Source organism: Pavona decussata, unplaced genomic scaffold, assembly GCF_977016875.1.
Source record: "Pavona decussata unplaced genomic scaffold, jaPavDecu1.1 SCAFFOLD_47, whole genome shotgun sequence".
Classification (NCBI taxonomy): Eukaryota; Metazoa; Cnidaria; class Anthozoa; order Scleractinia; family Agariciidae; genus Pavona; species Pavona decussata.
In genome coordinates, this window is record NW_028145469.1 from 1,205,001 (window position 1) to 1,217,500 (window position 12,500).

General features: G+C 37.4%; 2 protein-coding genes and 1 pseudogene across 3 annotated transcripts in view; 1 reads left to right on the forward strand and 2 right to left on the reverse strand.

Moving 5' to 3' along the window:
• The window catches only part of LOC146482175 (P2X purinoceptor 7-like), a 2,440-nt gene extending 254 nt beyond the window's left edge, over positions 1-2,186 (forward strand). Inside the window, exon 2 of the mRNA XM_085107452.1 lies at positions 206-2,186. Coding sequence (XP_084963578.1) covers positions 233-808 — 576 coding nt within the window. The 5' untranslated portion in view covers positions 206-232 and the 3' untranslated portion in view covers positions 809-2,186. The remainder of the gene's footprint in view (positions 1-205) is intronic.
• LOC146482176 (uncharacterized) lies at positions 1,735-7,210 on the reverse strand (annotated as a pseudogene). Its single transcript, XR_014864173.1, has 9 exons — positions 6,881-7,210; positions 6,716-6,798; positions 6,445-6,592; positions 6,281-6,352; positions 5,765-5,863; positions 4,360-5,399; positions 3,850-4,044; positions 3,536-3,604; positions 1,735-2,856 (listed from the first exon to the last, which is right to left on the reverse strand). The product of XR_014864173.1 is annotated as an uncharacterized LOC146482176 (transcript).
• Positions 7,205-12,500, reverse strand: part of LOC146482177 (uncharacterized) — a 5,317-nt gene continuing 21 nt past the window's right edge. Inside the window, exons 1-7 of the mRNA XM_085107370.1 lie at positions 12,294-12,500; positions 11,467-11,743; positions 10,662-10,965; positions 10,127-10,379; positions 9,655-9,840; positions 7,815-8,082; positions 7,205-7,347 (exon numbers count right to left, since the gene is read on the reverse strand). The exon at positions 12,294-12,500 is cut by the window's right edge and continues 21 nt beyond it. Of these exons, the coding sequence (XP_084963496.1) occupies positions 7,205-7,347; positions 7,815-8,082; positions 9,655-9,840; positions 10,127-10,379; positions 10,662-10,965; positions 11,467-11,743; positions 12,294-12,500 (1,638 nt within the window). The remainder of the gene's footprint in view (positions 7,348-7,814; positions 8,083-9,654; positions 9,841-10,126; positions 10,380-10,661; positions 10,966-11,466; positions 11,744-12,293) is intronic.

Genomic DNA, 12,500 nt, shown 5'->3' on the forward strand with positions numbered 1-12,500 from the left:
CAGCTCAAAATATCAGAAACGTATCTTCAACCATTTTTAAATTGCCTCTGTGTTTGTTGTATCTTCATTGATGTGCTTCTGGGTGTACACGTTTACTTACTAACCATAAGTGTTTTGCTTATCATAAACAAATCAATTATTGTTTTGGATAGGTCTGCTTTTTATATGTTTGATTATTTAATAAAATGCTTTTAAACGTTTGTAGGAATTTATTGGCACACTGGATGAGAGTATGGTGAGGAAAATAGCCATACGAAGTCTTCGCAGGGGGGTAGGAAGTATGGATTATATCCATACTCTCCTCATCATGGAAGATGACCTTGATGCAGAGGGAACTGAGGATGCAGAGATGGCTGATGAGATCAATGAAGCCAATGAAACCAATCTAGCAAATGGAACCCCCACAACATTGGAATCGCCAGCAGGCAATGTTGATCCTGGCCCATCAGGGAGTGTTGCAGCTCCTGATTGGTGTATATGTGGCCGGTGCAGGCCAATGGCACGAGAAATAGAGAACAAATGTTGTCGGCAAAGAACTTGCATCTCAACAACAGCACGTTTCAACAAATTATGTCTAGATCACGATGTGTTGCAGCTGTCTATTCGCAACACAGGCGATATCCGTAACGATAGAGAGGATAATAGCATGCGATCCTTCCGTAAGGCGGCCTATAGACAGTTTATATTGGCCAGACATGGACATCTAGGGAAGGGCAACCGACGTGTGTGCCCTTCTTGTGTTGTTCTCAAAATAAGGGCACAATTCCCCTCAGTCACTGGGGTATATATGGGGTATAGGGAGCATTAGGTTATTGATGGGAGTGGATTTCTTCCCACTTGTCATCAAGCTTGGACATATAATTTATACGGAGGCTACAATTTTAATTTCTGTAACAAAAATTAGAACCAGCCCTTTTTTGAGCCCCAGAAGTGACCAGTATACTCATCAGTACTAACTTTGTGCCAGTATAAAGAAAAGGAAAATCACATTTGTTTGATATTTCAAGCCCACGAATATTGCATACCAAATATATTCTCTAATTTGTAAGAATGAGAAATACACACATATTCCTAGTATCTGGACCTCATGCCCCCTGTAGTCTATATATTCCAGTGACTGGCAGGACAACCTCTCAATTCATGACACCACTTGTACTTCTTGCCATAACTTGTTTTTTTTTTTGTTTATTTTTGAATACATATCATTGGTAGTAATAAGGATAGCACATATTTGTTTCATTGGTCTAAATCAACTCTCTATGTGTTCCAATATCTTTTGACTATTTGGAATAACAATCCAAAGGGTTACTGTATGTATATTACAACTGATAAGGAATTATCAAATATATATTTGCCAAAATGATTTCATTTGGAAAAAGGTGCAGAAAATTAAAAAAAAAATTGGGCTAAATGTACTCCTGCTTTTCAAATGAATCAGACAGATTATTTATAAGATAAAGGAATTCTTTTTGGTATATTTGCATACTAGCTTTGTGCCAGTATGAAAAAAGGAAAATCTCATTTGTTTGATAATGCAAGCTCAAGAATATTGCATACCTAGTGTATGCAAAATTGATTGTTTTTTGCCCCATATATTGTGAATATACTTCTGGAGCTAATTTATAAGAATGAGAAATACATACATATTCCTAGTATCTGGACCTCATGCTCTCTGTAATCTATATATCCCAGTGACTGGCAGGACAACTTCTCAATTAATGACACCACTTGTACTTCTTGCCATAACTTGTTTTCTTTGTTTATTTTTGACTACATATCATTGGTGTAAATAAGGATAACACATATTTGTTTCATTGGTCTAAATCAACTCTCTAATGAACCAATATCTTTTGACTATTTGGAATAAAAATCCAAAGGGTTACTGTATGTATATAACAACTGATAAGGAATTATCAAATATATATCTGCCAAAATGATTTCATTTGGAAAAAGGTGCAGAAAATTAAAAAAAAAAATTGGGCTAAATGTACTCCTGCTTTTCAAATGAATCAGACTGATTATTTATAAGGAAGTTATTTGTAAACAAATCCTGTTTGGTATATTAATTTTGTTCCTGATAAAAGTTACATTTTACCTCAGTCTTACATGTACTGGAACCAGTTGAGTTGTAATGATATTGTAGTTTTAACTTCATTTTCACAAATTAAAATTGACAGTAAATGAAAGCTGCTGTTATTATTTCTCATACTAAAATTATTATTTTGTTACTATGTGCAGAAAATTTAAAATACAGTTTACAGGTTACCTCAGTCTTCCTGTAAGCAGTTATTGTAGTTTTCACTAATTGACAGCAAATGAAGAGCTGTTTACAGAAAACTTAGAAGTATAACCACTGCAATTTACAGAATTATAGAAATATAGAAAAATTGAAATTGGCAAAGTTCGCTGTTCCTTTGAACACCTTCAAAAAAGGCGCTATAGCATAAACATCAATGTTCCATAGTTGATGGGATGTTCTCTTCACCTTTCTCCAGGTCTACATTTCTTGAGGGCACACTGAACCTACTGTGCCGTTTGATTAACTCGGTCGAGGGTGGTGGAGGAATGGCAGCAATCGTAGCAGCCAACAGACGCGGATCACTATCATTGAGAGAAACATTCCTGGTAACAATATCAATATCCTCCATCCTAGCATGCAAGATTCTGGCTATGAGAACTGCTATGTATTCATATCCCTTCTCAGCCTTCAGTATCTTCAGGTCCCACTGCTTTGTACGCTGGTTGTACTTTCTGGATACAACCTGTTCTCCAGTCTTGCTCTTGGCCGTAGGGAGACCCAGGTGATAGTTCCAGTCTATTGCAGCTAAGTACTTTCTGACCCTGTAAGCTCTGTAACTGAAAGCCACAAACACAAATGGAAATACATGTAACAAAATGGGACTGGTTTTGAAAATAATTTATTGTAAACTACAACATACAAGTGTATGTAATTTGCTAGTTAGACTGAATGCTCAGTGCAAGAATGTGTCAGCTTAAAAATTTCAGGCTGTGTCGAATGATCACTTTGCTTGCTGTGAGTAACTCAAGTCTCAATAACTTTCTGTCTAAATAACTATATTTTAAGTATTCAATGACATAACTTAATTGATAATTTACCCTTTAAGCAAAAAAGATTGATCAACTTTAAAGTGCCCCTGGGACAAAAATTTCATTTTCCATCTTTTTGCATTTTCGTGTAGAATATGACCTTCTTACTCATGTTACCAAATTTCAATCCTTTATGGCAATTGGAAGTATTTTTTTTTTAGCTTTTTATTCAAGATTTCACGGCCGCCATTACTTGGCCTTGTTCCAGAAGTTGAGGCTCAAATTACAGGAAGTGACGTCATTGGCTCAACACGAAAAATTCCACATGGCTAATTTTCATATGGATTCTACTTCATAAACTGTATTCTGCTGTTATTTAGCGTTGTATACAGTGCACCTCATGAAAAGTTTGGAACCCACTGAGAAGAATTTGCATGCTGAAGAAAATTGTTTATATCAAAAAGACATGCATGCAGTGTATGTATACCTGAATGCTGTACTCTTTGGTGTGTAGACCAGGGACAGGCGGTTTGCGCATTCGATACTTCCTGTGTGTCTGTAACAAGTAACAAGAAAGACAATGATTACGCACTTGACAACAGTTACAGTGGTGAGACACCGTTTTCATGACTTTAGCACTCCTTCTCAAAAGAAGTACACTTTCCTGTTGTTCTAATGGTTGAACTGTTTTACTATTTTATAACAGTTTGTGTTATCCACATATAAACTGCACATAGTTTTCCCAAAACAGTGAATACAAAATGAATACTGTTAAAAGGACAGTAGGTTGATGTATCTTACCTAAACCTCACATAGTACTTGAAGCTTTCAAGCAACTCCTTGTTAAGCACAATTTTTTGCAGTTCTGCAAAATCAGCATCACGCCTATCAAACCAAGGGAGGTTAGGGTCGTGGCTTTCTTCTCCATGATCACATTGCCCATTTAGCCATTCATGGGAATTGCAGACATGATGTAAGAGGCCAATCCACTTGTCCCTTGAAAAAAAAAAAAAAAAAGAAGAAAGATGACATCAATATGAAAGTGCTCTAAGTTTGTGGTGCATGTATATCCAAGCAATCTACCAACAGATTAATTTTACCTGTTTAAACATTTACTGAGATACTTTCTATGCTGAGATTCGTGCATACCTACATGTATGAACTGCCCAAGTATCTATGCATGGATGCCACTGTGTAGTGAGCAGTCTTGTGTAAGTGAGCAGGTGCACAGGAAAATTGGATAAATGATAACACAAATCAACAAAGTATTGTTATTGTAAATCCTTCCACAATATTTCAGACAATGTATACTGGTAATCTACCAGGTAACATACCTTCATTAATTTCAATGCCTCTTCATCTGACGTTGTTGGATTAAGTTTGCAAACACTGCTGCAGTACCAAAAATGTCGAATTATATGGTCTGTCCAATCCTTGATTTTCCCCATCCCTCTTGCCTGTCCTACCTGATAAAAAAAAAGGACAAAAATAAAAATTACTGGTCACAGCATTGTAAAGTAACGTACCACTCAAACTGAAGCCTCCTCAGTGCATTCTTTAATGCCTCCTTTTCCATGTTTGTTGACAAAAGTCCCACATGACGCTTGTCACGCACCTCAATCTCAAGAATGTAGTTTGATGTCAATTCCATCAAGAAATAGCAAATATTTTTGGCACTGAATCCTGGGGAGTCACACTGCCCGTCTCCACCAATCACAACTTCAGTCCCAACAAACTCACTCACAATCTCACCTCTCATCCAAGACCACCACTCTTCCACCTCAGGAAAACAATACAACCGCTGCATTCTAAAAAATGTAGCGTTTGAGGGAAAAGCAAGACCCAAGAAATCTGCCATTCTGCTAACTTTAGCAAAATTATTCCCTGACAACAGGACAGCTGCTGCTGACTGCAAGTTGTTGGCATATATTCCATTCACTTCATGTGAAGAGCAGAACCTATGTTTATGACCACCTTCACAATAGCTGTTAACAACAACTGTGGCCCCAACAAAATGATATTTCACTTTTGGTACCTTTAGGCAACCAGGAAACTGGCAACGCCCAACAAGCAACTCTAGAAGTAAGTCCAGGGAACATATAAATTTTCTCTCCTTTACAAGTTGAATCTCTTTGAGGTACTTGTATTGCTCTTCTCCCCTGCTCAGTTTTTTGTGAGGCCCATATTCAAGCGGGGTAGACACGTCAGCGACATCTTCTACCATTTTCGAATCGCTGTCCTCAACAGATGCCTGGACTTGTTCATCACTTACATTCTCCTCCTCACCAAGATTCTCTTCGTGACCTAGATTTCCTTCATCACTTGATGACATGTCTTCACTAAAAGTTGCACTGTGGAAAGAAGTAAATGCAATACAATAATTATCAGTGGAAGAAATCATCAGAAATTTATTATAACTTGGTTTATATCTATCTTTGGTTGACAATTTTTAAAAGCAGATTGTATTTTATTTTCACTGTCCCATACTCATGTAATAACCTGGAACAAAGGGAAATTGAAAAAAAAAAAAAAACTAGTTTTGAAACATTTTCAACCATACAGAAAGTTAGTCCTCGACCAATACATGTACGAATGATACTAGTTGGAAAAATAGAACCAAAGATAATCACACACAGGAAAAAAAAGCACCAAACCAAAACATTCATATATTTATGGTGACAGTCTTGAGGATGTTGCATAATACAATAATACTTACTTTGAAATATCACAGATATCTGACTCTCCATCACTGCTGGTGTCAATAGCTTTTTCATCATTTAATTGTTGAATTGCAGAACTGTAGAGTTCTTGGTAACTAAATAGAAAAACAGGGTGCAATAAATTTTCTTTTTAGCAAAAACATCAACCACAGCAGCAATGAGAAGGTAATAAATTTCCATCATTTATATTATAAAAAAGCCTAATTTTTTTTTGAAAACAGCATACAGCTGTACATACATAAAAGAGGCAAGGTTTGTGACCTTCTGTAAAATGGAGTTATGTGTCACACACACAGGTGGTTCAGTTATCTACATAGGTTTATATAAACCCAGACAACCCTTCATTTACTCAAGAGAAAATCACCAACCCAACTAATTCCTATGGCAGGCTAGGCGGGATTACTTCCTCCAATGATGTCAAACCTCATTCATGCTGTATACAGCCCCACATGCACTTCAAAAGAAAATAGGGAAAACTAAAAAAGAAATGGCTAGTTTTTCCTCGTTCATACCTTACATAATTACAGTTTAGCTCTTCTGAGTCGTCAGAGGCTTCGTCTTCAGAGAACAGGGAAGAATTCAAACTGAAATTTATGTAGAAAAGAAGTCAGCTCATAAATGAAATTTGTGTAGTTACACTAAAACGATTAGCCTAGACGTTTTAAAGTAAACTTACCTTTTTTCTGCTTTTCTGTCACCGAGTTGAGCAGAATCATAGGAAGAGTCGAATTCAACATTGATTTCGTGGGAAGCGATGGGCGATTCAGTAGCTGGTTCAGTGACAAACTGCACTGAAGGCCTTGCAGGAGTAGAGGTCTGTGGCCCTGTGCAAGGGAAATTGATGTTATTAATTTTAAAACTTTCGGAAAATAGAAATATACAAATACACACCGTTCACCGCTTGGTGCTTTGTATCCACGACGAATACAAACAGAGCCTTTTCCTACCTGCTGTTGTTGTTGGTTCCACGTGCACTTGATCATGAGGTTTACGAGTGTTCAACTGGGATCGCAAATCATCTTGCAACTCCCTTCAGCAAAAGAGATAAAGTTCATTAGTACAAAAATCTGGTTTGGAAGGTAGATGAAACAACAAGAACAAACTCCAATTACCTTCTACAATACTCCAATGACAACAAATGTGCCGCGAAATCGCTGTCACTGGTGTTTTCGTATCCAGCCAAGAATTTAGCCTGAAGCCACGATTGAAAGATCTTCATCTCTAATGACATCCTTTTATGAGCTCTTTCTCACTCTCTCTGTCTTTCCTTAGTACTTTCAAATGACCTCTTACGTCCAGCATTTTCTCGTCGACCGCCACGGCGAGTACCTCCGCTCGTAGACGCCATTTTGAATTTCGCAAGTGATCTTTGAAATCGTCTGCCAGACGTTTTCAAATCTCGAGACCCTTGGTCGCGCATGCGCTACTCGTGATACTTATCCTTTAATATCTAGTTGGTGTTCAGCACACCTGTCGCATGGCAAATTCTCCTCCTCTCTTTGAATTTGACTGTGTAGTACTTCCACCTCAGCTGCTGGATTGTGACAATTACTTTCCTTGTCGTTACTGTTTTCAAACCCTGGCATGAATATAAGTGGCAAGAGCAAGTATTATAAAGTCATTCCTTTATGTTGCTGTTAGGTGCTGAATACTTTTGCGTTGTTCTTCATACATTAAGTAATTTGGTGGCATGGGGTGGTATTGTTGACTGACATTAACTGCAATTTTTAAAAGGTCTGTTCTTCCATGTATGTCCTGTACATATTTCTAATGAACTACTATAATATTTGTCTTGGTTATTGACAGAACTTATCTTATTTTGGTTTCATTGTTTTATTGAATACATGCATGATCTACTCTTATTAAGAATTTCTAGAATAATACCCCTTATGATAAAATAGTATGACAATCGATGAGCCTTGAAATTTTTCAATCTTCTTTCAAAATCTAACAACAAAAACTATTAGTTGAATGGCAAGCAGTGCTCATACTAGCATGAATCCCCCAAGACTTTAATTCTCCATGATTAAATAAAATTATACATACATGAATCAACGACAGCCATTGTCTCAGCTCTGACTGCTTCCCTTGGAATCTTGATGGTTGTTTCCTGTGGCCATTTGCCAAAACTGGAGCGAAAATCACCATTTGCACCTTCAATTTTTGCACACATTTTTCGTACGTCTTCAGAACAGTATGACTTTCCAGCATTTGAGAGAATGACAGAAATTTGCTGCCTGGCTAGGTGTATGGAACTTCCAATGTCACGCTGACCAGATCGTTGCTTGACATTTGGCTTCAGCCATGTTGAAACCTGAAATACGTCAACACCATTATCACTATTGTCATCATCATTATCACTAAAGCTGGCCTCTAAAAAGGGGTTGACTATTCAGTTTATCTTGCCCAACTACTGTTAAAAGTGATTTTAAATTCCTCTATTGTATGCAAAAAACATAAGTCACAAGCAGAATATTTTAGTGAGTCCAGACTTTAATCCCCTGGAAATGTAGGTTTTTGAGTTCTGGCCACTTATACCTGCGAGTGACCACTCGACAAGATTTGATATAATTAATGATCGTATTATTATTTCTGCAGCAAGTACAAAATGTAGACTGACAAAAATCGACCTAAATGGATCCTATACATGATGACATTAACTTTGTTTCACTTACCTATTGTCACCTAATGGCATTTCAGATGTTGTATGCCTGTTCTTGGTCCATTTCGGAAAATTTTCTTTTTAAACTTAGTGGCATGCATGGTTAGCTTCAACTCCTGATAAGAGCACTCAGTTTTTTTTCAGAAAAATTTTTATTGAGAAAATACGCATGTGATAATGTATGACTGATGGTGCATTTTGTCTTCCTTGAATCCAACATAATTATGTTCATTTCATAGAGATGCATACCAAGACCAGACCATCGATTTAATTCTAAGTCCTTTAAACAATTTGGTAATTAAGATAAAACCATGCACAAGAAAAGTAAACAAATGATATCCAGTTACATGCGTTGATTGTCATGTGTATATCAGTTGTTGCTTGCAATTGTATATCTAATTAATGCAATGATTGTTTATTTAATACGCTGCAATTTTGAGCTAAAAGTATTAACACAACAAAGACCCGATATGGCTTAAAAAAGATGTTTAGTCTTGCCAGATAGTTTAGAAAGGATATCTCCAAATGGACCAAGAACAGGCATTTTCAAAGAATCAGCGACTAGTCATAGGAGATGACCTCTGAAATGCGATTGCGTGACAATAGGTAATTAAGCTTCAGTCTACATTTTCTACTTATGGAATATTGAAATGAAATGTGATGGAATATTTTAAGCCTGGTTAACAAATCAGAATGATGTTTCTTTTTTTTGTCATTTATGACACAGCTGGCAAACCCGTAAAAAGAAATTCCAAGTGATCCTATTAGGAGTTGAACCTAAGATGGCCTAAGCTCTCACGAGTCTCCTGTAGCTCAGAGGTTGAGGATCCGAACTAGTAATCAGAAGGTCTTGGGTTCAACTCCTGATTAGAGCACTCGGAATTTCTATTTCCAAGTTTGCCTGCGTCTGATGACTTAAAAATACATCATCCTTAACTGAATATTGTTTCCCATGAGGCCTAAGTCAGTGTTGAACGATTGGGGTCATCGTTATGAGTGAGATACTAATTTCTACCATGAGGATCTTAGTTTAACATCAAGGCGTGGATCTTTTTCAAGTATTTAAAAAATGTCCATTATTCCGCTAAGCGATATTTGACTTAGGAGCCAAGTCATCAAAACTCAGGCTCTAATGTATGGTTTCCAAAAAAGGTAGAACAAGAAAATATGAGTTAAACAAATCCGACAAATTGGTGGCAGTTAGCAAAGCTAAGATTGAATCACCTGGCTTCTCAAGTTGCCCATTTCCACAGTTTCTATTATGTCTTTCATAAACTGGTCCAGGTCCACAGATGTAATTTTTGTTGTTTGACTGTACTGCGAAGAAACGTATGGAAGTAGTTTCTTTTCTAAATGTTCATCCAGATCCTCTCTGGAAATAACATCTTCATCGCCCACAAGGTCAATTATCTACAATATAAAAGGTTGCAGTGTTACAACCAGCCATTATATCATGTCAATGATATGAAACAAATTTTAAGGAAATGATAAGTCATGAAAAGCAGAACAACGACAATCATACTAATATTATGAAGAAAGGTAAATTTATTCTCAAGTTTATCTAACCATTATCTCTGTGGGTTTTAAATACCCAATTGGCCACACTCAATAAAAACAGCACAATGTCAAGTCAGAATCAACAAAACATTGCCTACAATTTTATAGTAGGTTTTGAGTTGGAAAGGAAATATGTTACCTCAAAGGCAAAATATCGGTACACACTGTAGATACTCGGCAGGCGGCTTGGTAGACCCTGGAGGCGTCTAGCAAAGAAATCTACGAGACCCTCCAAGTTTCTCTCTGACAGCCCTGCATTCATCTGGATTACAGATGGAATGCAGTGGTTGTTTGCTGCATTGTTAACCCTCCTTCTTTTGTCAAAAAAATCTGACGCGACTTCGTTGGTTAGAATCTTCTCAAAGAAGACCGAGGTTGATCTCTCAAAGGCCCTGTGAAATAAAACCGAAAATATAACTTGGGCGCTTTTTTTAACACAAAACAAGCACCTAATTTACTGATTATTTGCTTAAATCCTGACATTTGAAATCCAATAGTACTCAAGCTAGTCCCAGGCAGCAGTAAAAGGAAAACTTCCAAAAACTCTAACTGTATCAATATCAAGGCCTCTGAATAAAAATGAAAATGAATAATTTAGTTAATTATACGGAACCTTTAAAAAAAATTAAAAAATAAGCTATAATTATGTCAAGCCACCATTATCTGTTTAATACCTCATGTCATCATCCAGCGAGAAATTCACTGTCATCAGGAAGGTGGTCAACGGGACTTCGTTACCACTTGTCTTGGTCTGTTTTCCACCTCCCTGGAAAGTTGACACCAAAACCTTTTTGAGAGTTTTGGGGTGTGTTGGATCATCCCAATAGACAGGGAGAGTGTTTATTATTAATTCAGTGGAGACACTTTCCCCAGAAGACTGTGATAAGAAAACCCCTCCAAGAAGGTTTTGAATTACTTTGAGGCACGTGGACTTGCCACTTGCAGTGTGACCAACTGCCATTGGAGCAGGACAGGAACCTGAAATAAAATGCCAGTGTTATTATCCAGAGACAGTAAAAGTATGGAGTTCAAATAAGTTGATAGAACAAAAAGCCAGCTTGCCTTAGCTTTGTATTGTAGGGAACCTGTGGAAAAGGGTTCCTATATATTTTATAACCCTCCTAAGTCCACTTCAACTGTCAATTCACTTTTCACAACTATCACTTAAAAAATCAGGGGTTGCTAAATTCAGGACATATCGGCAATTAGCATCAAATGTTTTGTTCTTTTCTGGATGATTAGTACTTTATTTTGGCCACTAATAGGGTTTCTGTCTGCCTAGTAAACCTGTTCATGCAGATATAACTTTATGAATTTATTGTAAGTGTAACCTGACTGAATAGTTCATTATTCATGATCCCACTTTGTCCCCATTTTCAGGAAATATGAGTTGTCTGTGTAACATTAAAACTGATTGACTTAAGTTATAATTACTTTGACTGAAGTTATAATTGCTTTTTGATGCACACGGATACCTACCAACAATGTCCAGAACACGCTGGTAATGGAAGGCTGATAGGCCTCCTGCCAGAAACACAATAAACTGGTAAAAGTTTTCTTTCAAGAAGCCTTTGCACAACTGGATGAACTCATGCCAGTCGAAGTAGTTCAGTGGCATCTCCAGGTTTAACGGTGAGCACCGCAAACACTCCTTTAGCAACTGATCCCCAGCAGGGATGTTCATGCCATTCATGAACGGTGGCATAAACAGGTACTCTGTCTCCTGCTCGGGGATAAGAGTGCCACATGCACTGTGCTAAGATTAAAGGAAAAATGGATGGCATTAGGTTGGTAAAGTTTGGCTGGTGGTGTAAACAATCTGTTTTACATTTTTTTACATTGGTTCCATGTTTGTCTCTGTTCACAAAATTCAGCTGCCTGCAATGCCCAAGTCTCTTTGAACACCACAGAACTCTAATAGGGTGTGGCAAACTGAACTAATGATTATATTTGGTTTTATACAGTTAGTTCAGTAAATGTAATGTAAATAATATTGTAACAGGAGAAAAAATTACATAGATACCCCACAGATGGACACCCCTACAGAATCGACACCCTTATAGTCACAATCCCTCCAAGAACACCTCTGCCATGTTCACCTCTCATAAGTGAATAGACTGCTCTGGGATAATTAGTTGATATCTTTAGACAACTTATCATTTTTATTTTTTAAATTCAGAGTATGCAATCCCCCTCCCCCCACCCAATATCTTAGAAAGATTGAATAACTGGTTGTTCAGCTATGATGTTCAACAACTGGTTCCCCCCCCCCCCCCCCCCTTTTTAAATCAATTTACTCTGCATACCTGAATGTCCTCAGCCAAAACATAGGTGTTGCTGTCTGGCTGCTTGCCAATTGTTATGGCCGCCTTCATTACTTTTTTTATACCAACACCTTGTTTTGAGTTAAATTTCTCCAGCTCATCCATAAGGTATTGGCGAAGCTGGGAGTCATGGATTTTTTTCCACATCACCCCTCCTCTGACAGCAAACATTCGGTTTACACCGATAGT